At 44.2% G+C, this 18127-nt stretch overlaps 1 protein-coding gene across 2 annotated transcripts in view; it reads right to left on the reverse strand.

Annotated features, from left to right (window-relative positions):
- The window catches only part of Tiam2 (TIAM Rac1 associated GEF 2), a 194027-nt gene that overhangs the window by 67937 nt on the left and 107963 nt on the right, over positions 1 to 18127 (reverse strand). For both annotated transcript variants that reach the window (XM_060373453.1, XM_021648942.2), the window contains exons 7-12: positions 14372 to 14557; positions 13021 to 13167; positions 10288 to 10359; positions 3804 to 3962; positions 2367 to 2471; positions 1875 to 1953 (exon numbers count right to left, since the gene is read on the reverse strand). In XM_060373453.1, the coding sequence (XP_060229436.1) occupies positions 1875 to 1953; positions 2367 to 2471; positions 3804 to 3962; positions 10288 to 10359; positions 13021 to 13167; positions 14372 to 14557 (748 nt within the window). The remainder of the gene's footprint in view (positions 1 to 1874; positions 1954 to 2366; positions 2472 to 3803; positions 3963 to 10287; positions 10360 to 13020; positions 13168 to 14371; positions 14558 to 18127) is intronic.

The raw sequence follows: 18127 nt of genomic DNA on the forward strand, positions 1-18127 counted from the left end.
ATCTACCCTACCTGACTGCTGTACCGTCACAGTTAAAAATGGAGGGTTTGCTGGTGTGTTTTACAGTTAAGACCAAAAGATGCTTACGCTGAAGCAGAGTGAGGCATTTTAAGATGGTTAAAGCCTGGGCTCAGGCAATGGCTTGCTAGACACAGTGTGTGCTGTGCAAGCATAAAGGTCAGAGGTCGAGTCCCCAGAACCCATGTTAAAAGATGCAGAACACAAACACCAGTATACCAGCAATCCTACAGGAGCTCAAGAGTGACTGAGGCCTAGAAGCTTGCAGGTCAGTTAGCCTGGCCCATGAAGTGGAAAAATCAATGAAGACATCCTGTCTCAAAAAAAAAAAAAAAAAAAAAAAACCTCAAGGACACACCCAAGGTCATTGTCCTCCACATGTATGTCGTACCATGTACACGCCTGAATTCACACAGAAACTTACACACACACACACACACACACACACACACACGAGGGGGGACTGTCTGAAATGGGTCTAGTGTTTTATATAGGTATGAGATGCAAAGCCCAGTATATGTCCTGCGGGGACACGCTCCCTCAGACACTGACATGCTGCACTTTCACATGGAGGTTCCTCAATGCTAGCAGCTCCTAGAGGATAGGAAACAATGTCCTCCTACCCCATGTCCTCTCATTGCCTTACACAAAGACTTGAAATCCATGGCAAAAGGATCCATGTGTATAATCATTCACTCAGATGGGAAGAAGACACACCCATGGTGGTCATGGAGACAGAGCAAATGCCAAGAAGAGTAAACAAAGGTGGAGAGGGTTTCCAAACAAAACCAATACTGACCTACATTGGAATAGGGAATTCCAACCTAATCTGAGCATTTGGGAGGCTGAGGCAGGAGGATCCCTAAAAGCTTTAAGGATATCTTGGGATCCCAGCCAGTCTGGACTACAGAGTGAGACCCTGTCTCAAAATAAACCAACAAACCTGATCGTGTAATTAAGGACAAGGTCCAAAGAATACAATTTTAGCATATTATCAACTTGAGTTATTTTAAAGCAACTACCTATGCTGTAACAATATTTTTAATGTAATAAAAACAGCCTTTCTCTGGAGATATCCAGAGAATATCTAATTACTGACTTTATCTAATTACTTTATCTTTATCTAGTTACTGACTTCCCAAGGTAAAGGCAACAAAAGTCTGACGTGCAATTATAAGACATGAGCAAAAACTTTGCTGAGTTTCAATAAAGACCAAGGAAAGTAAGAGTTAAACAGCGATGATGACCCTTAATTGTTATACTCAGGTCAGAGGGAGGCAAAGCAAACAGAGCAGCTTCTCCCAGTTAGACTGTCCATATGCTCTTGACGGGCAGGTAAGGTTTCTATCCTGGGAGAAAGGACTGGGAAAGGACCACAGCCTGGAAAGTTTGGTAGGACTCCAGACAGGAAAAAAAAGAAGCCTCCTGGAGCTGGAGAGATGGCTCAGTGGTTAAGAACACTGGCTCTTCTTTTGGAGGTCCCACACTCTGTTCCTAGCATGCAAGTTGGCCCGCTCACAACTCCATCCCTCTTCTGGCCTCCTTGGACACATGCACATATACTTAAATCTCAATCAACCAATGGATCAAAGAAGCCTCGTCTGGCTCCTGGGTGAACCAGCTCAGAGCAGCCCCAGGCACCATTAATGTATTGTGCTAGCACCGTCACCAACGTATCACATTCCTTAACCACTTTCATATTATTTCTATAGTTGCCTTGCCACCCCTCCTAATGCTGCTATACACCAGCCCATCCTGCTAAAATAAATAAATAGATAGTGAAAAAGAGAGAAAGAAGCAAAGGGCAGGATGAGCATTGGATTCCTGGGGTTGTTGGGGAGGGCTTCGACACTCACCAAAGTCAGTCATGTCCCCAGTCTTGGTTAGCTGCACGTCACACACATTGAGTGGAAAGACTTCAATTTCATCATAAACCTGAGAAAGGTGAAAGCAGCAGAATTGGGGAATTAACATTACACAACCTTGCAAAATTATGGTGACACACTTTCTCTCAGGAAAATTACGATACTGTTTACATGAGGGCCGTTTACAAACCAAATGCCAAATTTGAACAGTCTGCCCCCAAATTACAGTCTTCAAAATTAAGAGGCGGTGCAGAGGCCTGGGGAAAGAGCTGCGCTGGCAAAGAGACCACGTAGCACGCCGCCAGCATCGCACAGGCTGGGTGTGGTGACACATGCTTACATTCCAAACACTCGGGATGTGCAGGCAGGAGGATCAGAATCTCAAGATCATACACAAGGAGTTCGAGGCTGGCCTGGGCTGTGTGAGATGGGGTGTGGACATGGCTGGACAGTCCCTCTCAACCTCCAGAGCCCCCCACTTGCCTGTTCTAGCATGTATTCGTAGGGTGCAGGCACACACCGCTCCACGCTTTCATCCACCACCTTCCGAAGCTGAAGGCCATGGTGAGCAGGCTCCAACTGTCTCATCTGCAAAGAAAATGCCTGGTTACTCCGGCTCTACCTGCTCTGTCCTAAAATCACCAGCACTCGGGAGGCTCATGACGGACCACTACCAAAATCTTAGGGGGGAAAAAAACCAACTGCATATAATTTACCCTATCTTGAACTATGGAAAAGCTCAAATTTAAACGTGCAAACAAAGAAAGAAGGGTCAAAATTTACTGCTAAGGTTTCCTCTAAATGCTGTAACCGCAAAGGGTAAGGCTCAGTGCTCGGGAGCCAAGGAGACACATTTTATCACACAGCCCATCTCCCATCAGACGTCAGCTCTCTTCCACGTCTGGTCACTAACTTGTAGTAACTAACTTGTTTCTTATTATGAAAGTAGAGAGATTTGTAAAATGCGATTTGTGATTAAGTTCTACAGACTTTAGACTTTCATACTTCAAAGTATTTTCAATTAGAAAATGTTTAAGTTCAGATATATTCTAATCCCCCATGCATGCATGCTTGCTTGCACATGTGTGTGTGTTTGCATGTGTGACACACATGCATGCACTCCCTCCTCCTCCTCTCACTTGCATCTTTTCTTTCTTCCCCACACTTTCAACAGAAAAGCATTTATCTCTGGCCTGTGCTCCAAACAGCTGACCTCCTGCCTCCAACTTCCTTTAACACTCAGAAAACCTGTCAGTAGCAGTTTTTTATAGCCTGTTCAGGTGAACATCGAGGCTTTTACATATTAGGCAGGTGGGAAGGGGGACAATTACATTTATAAAGATAATCGCATACATAAATGTACAGGACACTAAAGCTTCAAGGCTAAGGACAAAGGAGAACTAAATGTTCTCCATGTCCAGCATGAAAGCAAGCAGCCTCTCCAAGCCTCTCCCCACTTACGATTGCACAGAACTTAAAGCTTTCAGCTCTACTCTGCCACCTGGTGGTCTAGAAGTATCAAACCTGCTGTGCTGAACGCATTTATTCCACTGACTTCCTACGGAATGAAACAACCACCATAACTCACATCAGTGTCTACAAGCAGCTGTGTGTGGTGATGAGTTCCATGCTAACAGCATAGCAAGCTACTAAGTAGTGTGAACAGCAACGCATGTCACAGGGATTCTAGATACAGATTAAAAGTTTACGTGGAACAAGTCAGGGTCTTCATGAAGTCTGGACCTTCGATCCCACTCTTCCGAAGGGTGGGGGGTTAATATGTTAACTAGAAAATGTTAGTATGTTCTCCCATGTAGAAAGTTGGGTCTTAAAAGCCCCACAAAACCAGAAGGCAGAGGGCTGCGGCATTAATGAGCCTCTCTTTTCAGGAGTGTGTGTTTCCACAGCGAGGCCTATCACCTTGCATGCCAAAGCCAGAACGTCTTCCACTCTGTGCTCTGGCCTGATGACCACAGTCACTCCCTCGTGATCCTGGAAGTGGACGTGAGCCCGGACTTCCCATGTGTTGTTTCGAAGAGTGCTGTCAGCTGCGGAGCCGTATGGATGCAGGTCGTGGGCCTGTGTGAGGTGAGAAAATGTAGGCAGGTCAAACGAGCAAGAATGGACACAGGGGTGGGGAGGCCTTTAATGGAAGCGATTGTTAAGAGAAGCTCTGTTCTCCGGCCTCTCCTACCACTCTGAGTTTGAGCCTCATCTACACAGTGAGTTCCAGGCCCGCCAGGGCTACATAGTGAGATCCTGTCTCAAAACAAACAAAATTCAATTTGCTAACGCCTCAGTTTACAGCTCACTAAAAGGAAGCATTGTTCTCAATTACTGATATATATTAATTAGCAAGATGAGCTGTCATGAGCAAAGGCACCCACATACATGAAGATGCTTTACAGGCTGGCAAGCATGGCGTGTGGATTCAGCACTCTCACATTACTGCATACAACTCAAATCTCAAAGCAAGCACACTGATAGGTAGTTGTACTGCCAAGTCCATGTTCTTTTCTAAACTCAGAGTAAACTGGGTGAAGAACAGGCCTGGGCAGAGAGGGGAAGAACCCCTCTTTCTGTGTCAGCTCTTCGGAAATGTGAAGCTCAACTCTGAAGCTGCAGAGCTGGATCTGTCATGGATCTGTCAATGTCAGCACATTTTCCTACAAAGATCTTCACAGGGGCAGATCCCTAACACCTAGGATGCCAGGTGGATGCTGGGATACTCTCTCGTGAGGGGTCCTGCCACGTGGATAAAGCCTCTCTCTGGCTCTTTTCTCCCAGGTACTTCTGTCAGTTGGTCAGTGTAGTCTTACCAGGCACCAAGTAAGAGCAGGTGCTATCTTAATTAGGTTGCTTAAGGCTCTCCTCTTAAACAATGTACATTGAAAAAGCCAAAGCAGAAAGCCCAGCAGAGGTCACTGGAGAGTAAGAAACATCAAAAGGAAGGCCACAGGAAGGAGCAAACAGAAACCAAGTCACAGCAACCTCACACTGGATGGACAGGTGGGCAGGGACTCTGGAAATACAAATTTATGCCATACCATGGCAGGAAGATTTCTTCACATAAATTCCTACCCTGCTGCCAGTTCACTCACAGCTGTCATGTGAGGTTCCACCATGACCCGCTCCGGCCCCTGAAGTCTGGATATGAGTCGGGTTTCCCCACTATCCCACGACATGGAAATGGCAGCCTGCTAATTAACTTCTTTCCACACTGGACATGACTTATTCTACTATACAAACTGTCTTGGTAGAACAAACTGTCCCAAGAGACCTTCCCCATAAAGAACAAGGCACTCCCCTGCCTCTACACTTGTGCTCACTTCAACTGCCTTCAACTTCAACTTCCTCTGTTTCTCTGTGCCCCCTGGTTCTAATATTGGAATCACTGGTTAGAGAAACTACCATTTTTAAGTACTTGACATAGCAAAATCCAGCTCACACATGGGTTAGCTTTGGGCCCACCCACTTTAAGTGGCAAGATGAAGGACAGTTCCATCTTTGTTTCTCCATCCACAGTGTCCTCCAGCCCTTACCGCAATGTCTCACACCCAGAATACACCTGGGTGCTGAGGAGATGGCTGCCTCCAAAGAGTCACATGCAATCAATGTGAAAAGTAGTCAAGGTCAAGGCTCTCCACTTGCATCTGATTCAAATTTGCTTTTCCAGTGTCAGCTTCTTACAATCCCAAATCTAAGTAAGACTAACTACCAGATTGCTCAAAGAAGGCAAATCTTAAGCAAAAGAATTGTATGAAAGTAAATGGAGGGGCGGAAGAAAGGACAATAGAAACAATCCCATTAGGTTCAATTAATTGTGGCTTTGAACTTGAACCTACACGGAGGAGTCATTCCCTCTGTCTATAGTGTTCACAGAAGATGCCTATCAAATCCAATGCCATCAGTGATTTAAAGCCTCTCAAGAGACCACCTACAATGACAAATTAGATATGCTTCTTGTACACACATACACACACACACACACACACACACTTGTACTCAATACAGAAAAGGAGAAACCTGGCTATTCAATTAAGTCAAAGAGTGCATAATGAATTAGTTAGAACCAGGAAAAAAAAAAACCAGCATGCTTGGTAAATACAGATCTTCTAAGTTATTTTAAGCTTTGCCCTTTTAGAGAGAAAGCAACATTGATTTATTTCCTTAGGAAAGGCCAGTGGCATCCAAGCTGAAAACACACACACTTCAGTCTCAAGACTTAGAAAAAAATACTCTCCTATGTCTTTTTCATAAAAGAAACAGAAAACCCTAAAACTAAACACACGTGGGGCATCTGGGAAATTCCTCCCCGCACACCCTTCTCGGAGGTGCTTCCTAAAGCACTCATCCGGAGGTCCACAGTCCGTCAGCTCCACTCGCTCTTGCCTACTCTAACCTGCCTCTTCCAGCCACATTCCAAAGTGCTGTCCAAAGTTCTTGGTTCCTGGAGAACACAAAGACAAGACAAGGGTCAGCGTCAAACCTCTGTCTCGATAGCCTTACACAGGCTGAAGGTGGCCACTACCAAAACCAGCTTTGCGAGGTCACCCCAGGAGGAATGGCATTTGAGAGACTACTGAACCCTTTCTGCAGTCAGCTTGGACAGCATCCGCGCACTGCCCCTGCATAATCCCCACAGGTCAGTGACAGCCACTGTCATGAGAACTATTTAACGTTCCAAAGCCTTGAGGAACCCGGGGTGGAGCACAGCACTGTTCCATCACAGCCCGGCTTCTGCTGGCCATCAAGGAGCAGGGAGCACCAGTGAACTCTAGCCCCTGCCACAACACGCTACCTTAGCAATTGCAAATCGAGCTAGCTCTCCTGGTAGGGCAACTTCTCCATGTGCATTATTATTATTATTATTATTATTATTATTATTATTACACTAATGGTCCTGAAACCACACGTCAAATTACTTACTCTTAGTATGTCACACAGAGAGAATGGTAACCCTGTGCGTTTTCGCAGCAGATGCTTTTGGGTCGAATGGCTTATAATTACTGCCTGAATCACTGAAGGGACATGAGTAGCAAAATCACAGTGTCTGTCTGTCATAAGGAGGCCCACACCACCCCAGTCACTGATAAAAGGAAAGTCTATTAGCAAGTGAGATGAGGGGACAGCACAAAAGAAATGATCTGCCGTGGCTTTTCTTGACAACTTGGTATCATGGAGGTTGTGGTGTTTACTTCCTTCTTGGGCAGATGCCCAGATATCATTGCTTAGGAAGGGAAGACAAAGAGCCGACTGGCCAGCCATGTGTCTGGAAAGAGACAAACACAGATATGTTCTATAGCTGCATATGCTCATGTGCTGCAGAAGGTTCCGGTCTAACATTCTATTTAAACAGACTGTGCTGTGGTCAACATTTGGTTGGTTCTTCACATTTTCCACCTGAGAAACCAACATCAGGGTGCCCTCCCCCACCCCCGTGGGTCCTTCATGGCTAATATCTAAAGTGACAATTCTTCATTCATTTACTGCCACAGGAAGTCAGGACACCCCAGACAGTTTTCCAGGAGCAGAGGCCAGGGCCAGGGGCTGCCATGGCTGCTGTGGCCTTCTGGGGCAGCTGCCACCCTAACACAGTGGGAGATCTGTTGACACATCTCCATAACAAACACCTTCCTGCCAAATGCTGTCTGAGACTCATTATTACTCATCAAGGAGACTCTGAAAAGCTCTCATTTGGGGCTAGCCAAGGTGTCCTTTAAAAAAATGCTCCAAGAAGGCTGGCTTTCCTCCAGTGCTAACAGACTTCCAATTAGAGTGACTCACTGCTAGACCCTTACAGGATGTACCAATTATGGTGGGATATTTAAAAAGGAGTGCGGCTCCTCCCTCACAACGACCCTTTCTGTGTGATGTACATAATGTACTTACTGTATAAAGACAGATGGTTTGTGTGCTACAAATATTCTCCATGATTAGCACGAGACAACTAGTGACTAATAATTGTAATTATTCAACCAGCTACAGGCAGAGTTTTAAGACAAAGAGGTATTTAAAAAAAAAAATTCCTCTCTTAGGTCAAGATGCAGTTCAATTTGAACCTAGCTACCTATGTTCTGTGACATGGGACAGAAAGCTGTACTGTTAACACAGAGATGGAAAGTCTCCTGTGTTTCATCCTTAGATGGAGAGATGGCTTGGGGAGATGCCTTTGATGGCTTTAGTGGGACTTGGGGAGTCAGCTGGAATACGTGTAAACCTGAGCCTGGTTTAAATAAGCACTGACCTTTGCCATCGATGACTACTTCACCAAAGTTTCCCCTCAAAGTCTGCAATGCATCTTGATAATGCTTTGATGACCTCACTCCTTAAACTTTTAAAATAAGAACTTTCTATTATTATGTAATGTTTAAAAAGATATAATCTTAAAGCAGTGGGCTTTTATTGTAGATCCAACAGTTCTCAGCCATTAAAGGACTACAGCTAATACAAATGATTAACTAACAAACACTAAGTGAGTATCAGAATGTTGGCATGAGCTATGAGCTTAGAATACACAGAAACACCACACAAACCAAGAGCTTGTGAAAACTTCAAGATACAACTCTCTGTCTCTCTGTGGTTTTCTCTCTGTCTGGTCTCTGTCTCTGTCTCTGTCTCTGTCTCTCTCTCTCTCACACACACACACACACACACACACACACACACACACACGGACAAGGCAGGACACAGTAATAACCTAGCAAATCTTGGTAACATAACAACCACAGGATTTAGTCAAGTTCTCTGAAAGTTATGATCTGACAGGGATTTTGAATCAGCTCTGCGAGTACACAGAGACCACAGGGCAGGGCATGGACAGCGTTCATTATGAAACGGTTGTCACTTGGATAGCATCCTATATAGAAAAGAAGGTTTGAATGTGGTTTCCTTGTCTACTCGTAGTTTGTGAACATTAGCAAAAGCAGATGGTCCAAGCAGATTCCTGGTCCAAGCCACCCCACCCCACAGCTTGCTCCTGGTAGCCATGGTCCCGGGAGGTTGCAGGTGAGAAGAAACATGGCTCTGGGCAGAGGATTCTCCAACTTATTCACACCCATCCTACAGGAAACATGGCACCTGAGGCTGAGCTGCCACCCAGGAGCAGTTTTAGCGACAACAATGGCATACTAAAAGGCCGTACCCAGCTTCGCAAGGAGACAGAGCACATAGCTATCTGTACTGAGTATTTGATTATCACCAGAGTACTTCCCTCCCTCCCAAAGCAACTGTCAAAGTGTCTAACATTCATATAACTCAGATTTTTTTCAAACTAAATTTCTACTTCATCGAATTACTTCCATTAACGTGTCAGATAGTTTTGGCAAAGACACAATAGATTTGTCCATGTTGATCATCATCAAGGCTTTTTAATTTAAATTTTAATTGCTTTTTATTTATGTTTGTGTGAGAGAGAGTGTATGTGTGTATGCCACGTATATGTAGGTGTCCATGGAGATCAGGAGAGAGAATCAAGGTTCCTGGAACTGAAGTTACAGGCAGTTGTGAGCTGTCATGTGACCGCTGGAACCAAATTCAAGTCCATTACAGGAGCAGCAAACTTTTTTAAATGCTGAACTATCTCTCCAGCCTCACTATCAGTGTTTGAAAATTTCTTTTATTATTTTATGTACGTGGGTGTTTCGCCAACGTGTGTCTGCGTACCACACATGCGCCTAGCATCCACAGAAGCCAGGAGCGAATGGCAAATCCCCCTGGGACTGGAGTTACAGGTAGTTGCTAACCACCACTTGGGGGCTAGGAAACGAACTTGGATCCTCTTGAAGAACAATAAATATTCTTAACCTCTGAGCCATTTCTCCAGCCCCATTATCACCCTTTTATCTTTGATGAGTAGATAAGATGTTTGTTAAAAACAAAATTAAAGATAAGCCATTCTGACTGAGGGAAACTTGGTGAGCTTTGCAAAACACAGCTTTGCAAGAACATGAGTTTGGAAAAAAGCACAAAGTCTAACCATAAGCCTATCCAAGCATTCCTGATCTCAGAAACAGAAGCAGCTCTGGAGACCAGAGAAGGGCAGTGCTCATCTCCACTGAAGATGCCTAGAGAAGCATTTACTATCTGTTTGAAGGCCTTGAAGGTCATAAAAGAAAGTGTAACTTGGAATACAACAATATTGAAAGGAGGGCCTTGTATGGCTGAGGAACATTTAAGTAAGTATACACCAAAAATGCAGCTCTGGTCCAGCTACTTGAGGTGGTGATGTCATAAGTTTAAAAGCCTCCAAAAATACTTAGCATTCCAGAGACACCTCTTATCATTTTAATCCTAAACTGGTCTTTTTACAGATCCATGTGAAGAGTCTAAACTAGCATTCACCACTTAGTCAACATAATATAAGATGGCTGCCAAGATGGCTGCCCTGTCTGGTTATGTTTACCTCATGGGATTTAATGGAGTTTTGAGGTAGCTGAGTTCCAAGAAGTCCATGGCTGCCACTTGAATCAAACATCTGAAAGACAGGAGGAAGAAAAAAGACTACTGAAATGATTCTGAAATGCTCACTTGGCAACCACACATTTTCACTTTAAAGACTGAAGTTGTATAACATCTGATGACATCTTCATTTTACAGTCTGTACTAATATTCAAATATGAAGCTTCCCCTCTTCAGGAAAATCTACATTCTTTCCTCCCACAGTTTCATATTTACTTTTCTGTGATATCTCACAGCAATTCAAGTCATCTTGAATTGTCTTGACATTGCTTTTTTTTTTTTAACTAATTATGCATTTCAGAAGATGTGGAATAGAGTTGGCAAAGCCATGAAATCAATCTTATCACTGTGTTTTAATGTGCTTAAAATAAATATTGGAAGACAATATGTTAATAGAGGTTTGTTTAAAGCCAAAAAGACTAGAAATCATTTTATATTTTTGTAAATTTTCTCTTCTAAGTTTTGTAGTATACTAACATTAAATATTCAACTAGGAATACTTAATAAATCAACTTTATTCAACTTTGTAAGTACTGATTGCATATCTTCTTTAAAACAAAAATGTTCAACCAAATGATTTTATTTATCAAGAAATCTTTTGTTGAGAATAGTTATCAGATATGCTGAGAAACATAGTAAGATTCATTTAATTAACTAAATGGTACCTCTAAAAATAAGCAACTTATCCAGTTAGCTATCATGTTATCATTTTAATTGCATGAGGTTATCTTGATTAATATAAAAATTGACCCTGACATTATATGCAGAACAAAATTTGGAGGTTCCATTCAGAAAACACAAGCCCAATATTAGCCAATAGATTGTAATTAACCACTCCTATATCCAACAAACAATAACTTCTTGCAACAAAATAAAAAAATGCAAACAGAACTGTGAGTCTTTAGTTTGTTTTACATTTATTTATTTGTGTGGGGAGGTCTGGTGCCACAGTAAAGATGGAGAAGTTAGAGGACAGTCCAGGAGTCAGTTCTCTCCTACCGTGTGGGAGCTGGGCCACCAAACTCACAGCATCAAGCTTGATGGCAACTTATCCACTGGGCCATCTCTCTGGACCTTTCAAGAGGGGGTATTCTTACTGTGTCTGAGGACTTAAGAAAGCCCTGGTCACATACAAGAGCTTACATATACTTTGCTAGCTTTCTACCAATTGATGCAATCCCTATTAACCCCATGCTTCACTAGTTCAGGATTGTAAAACATTGACGCTTTAAAGTTTTCAGTTACTCAGTCCATAAGTGGTGTTCACAGCCAAAGAGGCAGAAATTAGGAAATAAATTTCTATAAACTATGACCATCTCTTTAAAATAACTAAAATCACTTTCACAACAACAGCCACTACAAATATCTTTCTCTCACTTTCATAATCATACATCTTATAGCTTTTCCTTTCAACAGTTCTTGAAAAAGAAAATCCTACAACCTATCAACCAGGAAGAAAGCTATCAGTTAGCACATGCTGCATTATGGATGTTGAGAGACACCTCAGATCTGGACATTCAACATGCTCTCAAAGCAGTTCATGGAACCTAGGGCCATAATGTTGGAGTTGTTTCTTTTTTTGTTTTGTTTTGGTTTTCCCTTAATACAATGCTAAGAGCAGAAAACATGTAGCAGCAACCGTCTATTCTGTTAGAGCTTTGGACACTACTGATAAGTCTGAGTCCCAGCGCCGCCTATGGCATGGTGAACAGACTCGTGAAGAGGTAAATGACTCAGCCTTTCAGGGCACTGGGTTTCCCTCTGTAGTGTGGGCTGACAAAATACAACTGTCAAGGTGAAAGATTTGAGGAAGCAAAGGATCTAGCACTAGCACAGAATCTAACGCTATCAATAAGATCTAGGACTGACAGTAGAATCTAGAACAATCCATCAATACAATCTAGGACCAGCAATAGAATCTGGCGCTATCAACAGGATCTAGGACAATCATCAGTAGAAACTGGCTGCAGTTCCTTGGATTGGCATCACTTTCCTACATTCATTTTCATAAATTGCTATGAGGCAACAAAAAGTGTTGGTTGTTTTTCTAATAATTATTCTTAAACCCACCCCCACCACACACGCTTTTCTTTTTCTAGCAGGGACCTGTGCATATTAGGTGAACTCTACTACTGAAGCACACTCAAGCCTCATTTTCTGCTTTGCTTTCTCTCTCTCTCTCTCTCTCTCTCTCTTTCTCTCTCTCTCTCTCTCTCTCTCTCTCTCTCTGTTTTGTTTTTGATTTTTTAGAGACAGGGTTTCTAGCCCAAGCTGATCTCAAAGTCACTGAGAATGATACTCCTGCCTTAACTTACCAAGTGCTGGAATTACACTTGTGCACAACTGTTCCTGGTTATTCAGAATCAAACATGGCGCTTTAGGCACCCTAAGCCGGCACTCCAGCAATTGGGCCACACCCCCAAACCAGTTTTCTGATAATTCTCATTCCTTGTGTTCCTAAAAAACTGCACAGATGGGTCTGCCTTTGGAGGTATGCTAAAGCAAATGAAGCAGTATGTATATTTCACATGGGGAGAAGTCCCTGACAAACTTAGATTCCTTTGAATCAACTCTGACTTAACCTTTACCAGAAGAAAAAGCATTTATGGCTTGTGGCAGTCTGGAAACAGAGGTGTCAAGATTGTCACCCCTTTTTCCTCCCACGTTGTGAACTCACCTGAGTTATGGAAGCTCTCTTCTCCTTCCCTTTTCTTGCCAGAGTGTCCAGCCCTTTCAATGAAGAAAATATGCCTTTCTTGTGTTTTCCTCTCTGGGTAAGGGAGAGTGTTCTCTTCCTGAGAGCAGAGTCATCTCGAGAACACACCTAATGGAAATCACAGTTGAAAACCATCTTAAAGCCTAAAGTGTTAGTACTGGAGAGACATCAGCCTTGCTCTAAGTGTGTCTGCTGCACAGTTCACACACAGAAGCCAGCCTCCACACAGATGCCTTATCTAGGTAGCACAAGCCAAGTTCCCACATTCAGATGTGGAAGCATTGTCAGCAAAACCACTCAGCACTCCTCGAGATGAGCCAGTTCACTGCAAAAGCCAGAAGCAATTTCAGACTCTACCCAGGGCTCCCAGCACTATAGGCCACACCCGCATCATTTATGCGCTGTGTTTGCATGTGTGCTCATGTGTCTGTAGGTGCACATGAGCGCCAGAGGACAACTTTGAGTGTCATTCCTCAGGTATCTCCACCTTGTTTGTTCTTTTAATTTTTAATTTTTTCTCCTTTTCATGCGTACATGGTGTATGTGCCTATGTATTTATATGCTTGTATATGTGTGGGAACGCGTGTGTGTGTGTGTGTGTGTGTGTGTGCAGATGCATGTGGGGAGGCCTGAGGTTGACATCAGAATCTCCCTCAACCCCTCTTCCACCCTGTTCTTTTGAGACAAGGAATATCAATCAAACTCAGTTTGCTAGTCTGGCTAGCTTGCTCAGCTCTGGAATACTGTGTCCCGCTTTCAAAGGCTGGAATTACAGGTGGGTAGCCACCGCCACCCAGTATTTGCAGGGATGCAAATCAAAACTCCTTTCTTCTTGCTTCAAGTATTGAGCCATATCCCTAACCCTCTATCTTCTTTTTCTTTTTTCCTGTTTTTGGAGCTAGGTTCTTATTGGCCTGAAGTTCCCCAAGTACAGGTTCTAAAGATGAAACTCAGGTTTTCATGCTACCAAGGAAACCACTTTGCTCACTGAGCTACCATCCCAGCCCCAAGTTTAACAACATTTAATCCCTTTTTCTTCTTTACCCAGTAGGACCACTCCTCAGGAACCCCACCTTCCCAAGAGTACGAGGAGAGACAGCCAGGCAGATAAGAATACGGAGTAACTACCAGCTAGCAGCTGGACTCCTAAAACAAGCATCTGAGAAACTGGAAACTTTAGTCTCCTCTGCTGGTCCCCAGAACCTAGGCTCTGGCAACCCTTGTCAGTCACTAAGCTAACATCCGGCACAGGCATTAGCAACCAGCTGAGGAAAGGTACAAGCTGCTGGGCCAGCCCTCCCCAGTAACTTACCAGAGCATGGAAAGATGAAACAGACAGGACACCCAGCCTGCCAAGAGCCAGCTTGGATGGGCGGCTGGTGGCAGCAAGGAGACTCTTAGGGTTTGGTAGCTCCCCACCTTGTAAGCTCGCCAAGTAGCAACGCATGCGGAACAGGTCCATGTGGAATTTTTCCAGATTCTGCTCCCACTGCTGGATCTTAAACAGCAAGAAAAGAAACTTTGACCTCAGTTACAAGTCCGAGTTGCTTGCTCTGCAAGTGCAATCCCTTCCACAGCTGTTCAAGGAAAAATTACTCGCAGCTGTAGTCGCGTGGTTTTAATCTGCCGCCTGTTCCCCACACTTCACACCATCCTACAGAAACACAGCGGGACGCGCATGCGCACGCATGCCCACATACACACACACACACACACACACACACACACACACACACACACACACCACACGGCATACTTCATCAGGACAGCCAAGATCAAGGGCAGCTGGGGGTCCCAATACAGTGACAAGCCAAAGTGCTTGATGCTTACAGAACAGCACTAAATGCTGACTCAACACGGGGTGTAAAGTGAAAACACGTGTCTCCCTTTTCATTTTCCTTCCCATTTGCACTCTCAGAGCCTCTACTGCAGTGATTCTCAACCTGTGGGTCACGACCACTTTGTGGGTCACCTATCAGATATCCTGCACATCAAATATTTACATCATTCATAACAGCAGCAAATTACAGCTATGAAGTCTCAATGAAATAATTTTATGGTCAGAGGCAGCACACATGAGGAACTGTGTTAAAGGGTCACACCATTAGGAAGATTGGGAACCACTTCTCTACTGGACAAGCTGCACACAAACACAGCACGCGTGATGACAGTGGCCTGGTGCTCATGTTTAATCTAAGGTTTTCCACAATGATGACAAGCAAGCTCACTTCAGAGACAGGACAGGCATTCAGCGCTCACTGTTATTCAGTGTCTGGAGGACTAACCACCACCCGAATATCTGAAAAACAAAGTGACTACAAATATTTACGTAACACGAGTTGCTGTGTATTTCTTCAAAACGAGGAGTCAGGAGCTGACAAAGAAACACCATCAAATGGCATTTGTTTAGGGCTCTCTCTCCTGACTTCCCAATCTATCACAACCATTTGTTTGCAGACCAGCAGGTACAGAGAGCCATAGGGGATTTGCCAAGCAAGGCTCAGAGTAGGACAGAAAGCTGCCATTCCACAGACCCTGGTGGACACCTCCACACTGCCTAGAATGACCACGGGGCATTGGACTCTGTCAAGGGTGACTGATTTCCTCCATGCCAGTGTCATCTCCTGTTGGCAAGAACCAGACAAAACCTCCCATGTTAGTCATTCATTCTGGATAAACAATCCTGCTCTAAGTTCTCTTCATGCATCCCTTACAAGTTCAACATGCAACTTTCTGCATGAAACAGACACTTTGTGAGTTCTGGAGATGAAGCTCAGTCAGTGGAGTGCTTGCTAACTAACATATACAAAGCCCAAGGCTGGATCACAGCCTGGGCATGTGGTACATGCCGGGAGCCCGGCTTTTAGAAGGTATAGGTGAGGTCAGGTATTCAAGGTCATCTTCAGCTACAGAGTATCTTCCCCAGTCCAGTGAACAAAGTTCTTAAATAAGTTATCTGGACATGGAAGGAAAAGCCTACTTTACAACCTGAATACTCCTTTTGGTACACATACAACAATAAATACACAGAAAGGACACAGACGGCACAAGAGATGGGTGGATTCAGTTTAATGAAGCCTTTTATTACCCTTTATTATAAAAGGGTGTGTGTGTGTATGTGTGTGTGTGTGCGTGCACATGGGTCCTACATTGCAAGTGTAGAGGTCAGAGACAACTTTTGGGAGCTGGTTTTCTCCTTCCACAGATCAAAACTCAGGTCATTAGGCTAGATCCATTAAGCCATATCACCAGTCCCATACAAAGGAAAATTTTTAATAATGAAAGCCCACAGGAAACTCCCAGGTCTGAACACTGACACAAATTCAATGACAAGTTTCCTCTTTATTGATAGCAAAGCTACGTTTGGTGAGTGAGCCCAGAGATGTTCTGGATGGCTGTAAAATAGTGGTAAGGGGAGAAGACAAAGCCTAATGATGAAAATAATGATGGGGCAAATGAGTACGTGATGAATTTAAAGAAAGATGGCAGCATTCCTGCCGCACCCAACCCTCTTAGGAAAGCATGTTCTCTCTCTGAGTCATTCAACTGTAACATCTGGCCCAATTGTCCATTACTAGGTTTGGCCTAAAAGATAATTTACTTTTTCCTTTTGGAGGAATGGGTTTTTAGAACTCCCACTCTATGCTTGGTGAACAACCAAACCTATGTTCACTAAAGAGCCCAACTGGTGACAAAGGTCTATCAAAGTTGACGAGAGGTTACAACAGCAAGCCATGGTTCGGCAGCCATCTTTGTTTTGTTTCTTTGGGGTAAGTCACACATTTTATAGCCGGTAAAGTTTTCTTCAAATCGAACTGGAAACCCCAAGTTATGGGAGCCAGGGAACCAATACTTTATCATTCATTCATACAAAATCATCCAACTCAGGAAGCATGATGTACTTCACCTAAATCCCATGGTGCAGTAGCTCAGTACTCAAGAGGAGACTTGGGATTATTCCTGGCTCTGCCGCTCGCCAGCTGTATCCTGTCAGAGACCCCACTCACCTAAGGGTCTGCCCCCTCATCCCTCAAATGGATGCAGTCTCTACGGGGTAGAGAGACCCAAAAGTCAGAAGTGCCTTGAGAAGGTCTCAGAAGACTAAAGCAGACAGAGAGGAAGGCACGTGTGTGCACCATGACTGGAGTCCTCTCTGCTTATAAGTCCCAGGAAGAGACTAGGAGTAGAGGAAACAGCTAAGTGGGCTTTGGATGAAGGCCAGAGTGGAGAGGGGGTCATCTTCTATGGCATGGGAATGCCAAAGGGTTCTGCAACCGGGAAACCTCATGACTGGATGTGTTGGTTACATGTGAACATGGTTGGTTGTGTGAAAATACATCACACTGCCCATGGTACCCTTCTCTGACCCTCTTCTGATTAAAGCCTTATTTCCAAGAAGCAGTTCAGATAGTCCCTCCTCTGGAAGTCTACCAAGAATACATAGGAGGATGAACCTCATCTCACTTCTCTGGTGCTGCAAAATGATAGCTCTGACTTCATTATCTTGTGTCAGAACTACGGGCCCAGTCTGTCCTTCCTGATGGAGGACGCTCTGAGGACAGAAGTATCTCCCGTCTGCACACATCCCTAGCCTAGAGCGTGTACTGCATAAAAGCTCACTGACCTGTTCTGCTGTCCAACATACCTCCACCGTCTCCCTACTGACCACTCAAGGAAGCCCGCATTTGTGCATTGCACCACCACCAACCAGCCTAGCCCCCAAGCCCGTCCACAGCTACGCTTGTCTCCATTCTCCTCCATCAGTTGTGCCCATCCCCCATACATCCTGTCACGTCTTCAAGGTTTCATCCACACTGCGCCTTCACCATGGTTTGCAAATGTCTAAAATGCATCCTTCCTTATCATCTCAAACCTTTAAGTAAATGTATAAGAAATAAAACAAAGGCCACCCAAGGTACACAAAGGCTGCAAGAGATGGCTGCAGCCCCAGCCATGGGGTTCCTTCAAACATCATGGCAGGCCTGGTAGCATATGGGCACTCCCTTTCCAGCCCACTCTCCACTGGGTGGACCCCTGGTTCCTGAGAAGGGCACGTGATGAGGCCGGC

Source organism: Meriones unguiculatus, chromosome 20, assembly GCF_030254825.1.
Source record: "Meriones unguiculatus strain TT.TT164.6M chromosome 20, Bangor_MerUng_6.1, whole genome shotgun sequence".
NCBI classification, from domain to species: Eukaryota; Metazoa; Chordata; class Mammalia; order Rodentia; family Muridae; genus Meriones; species Meriones unguiculatus.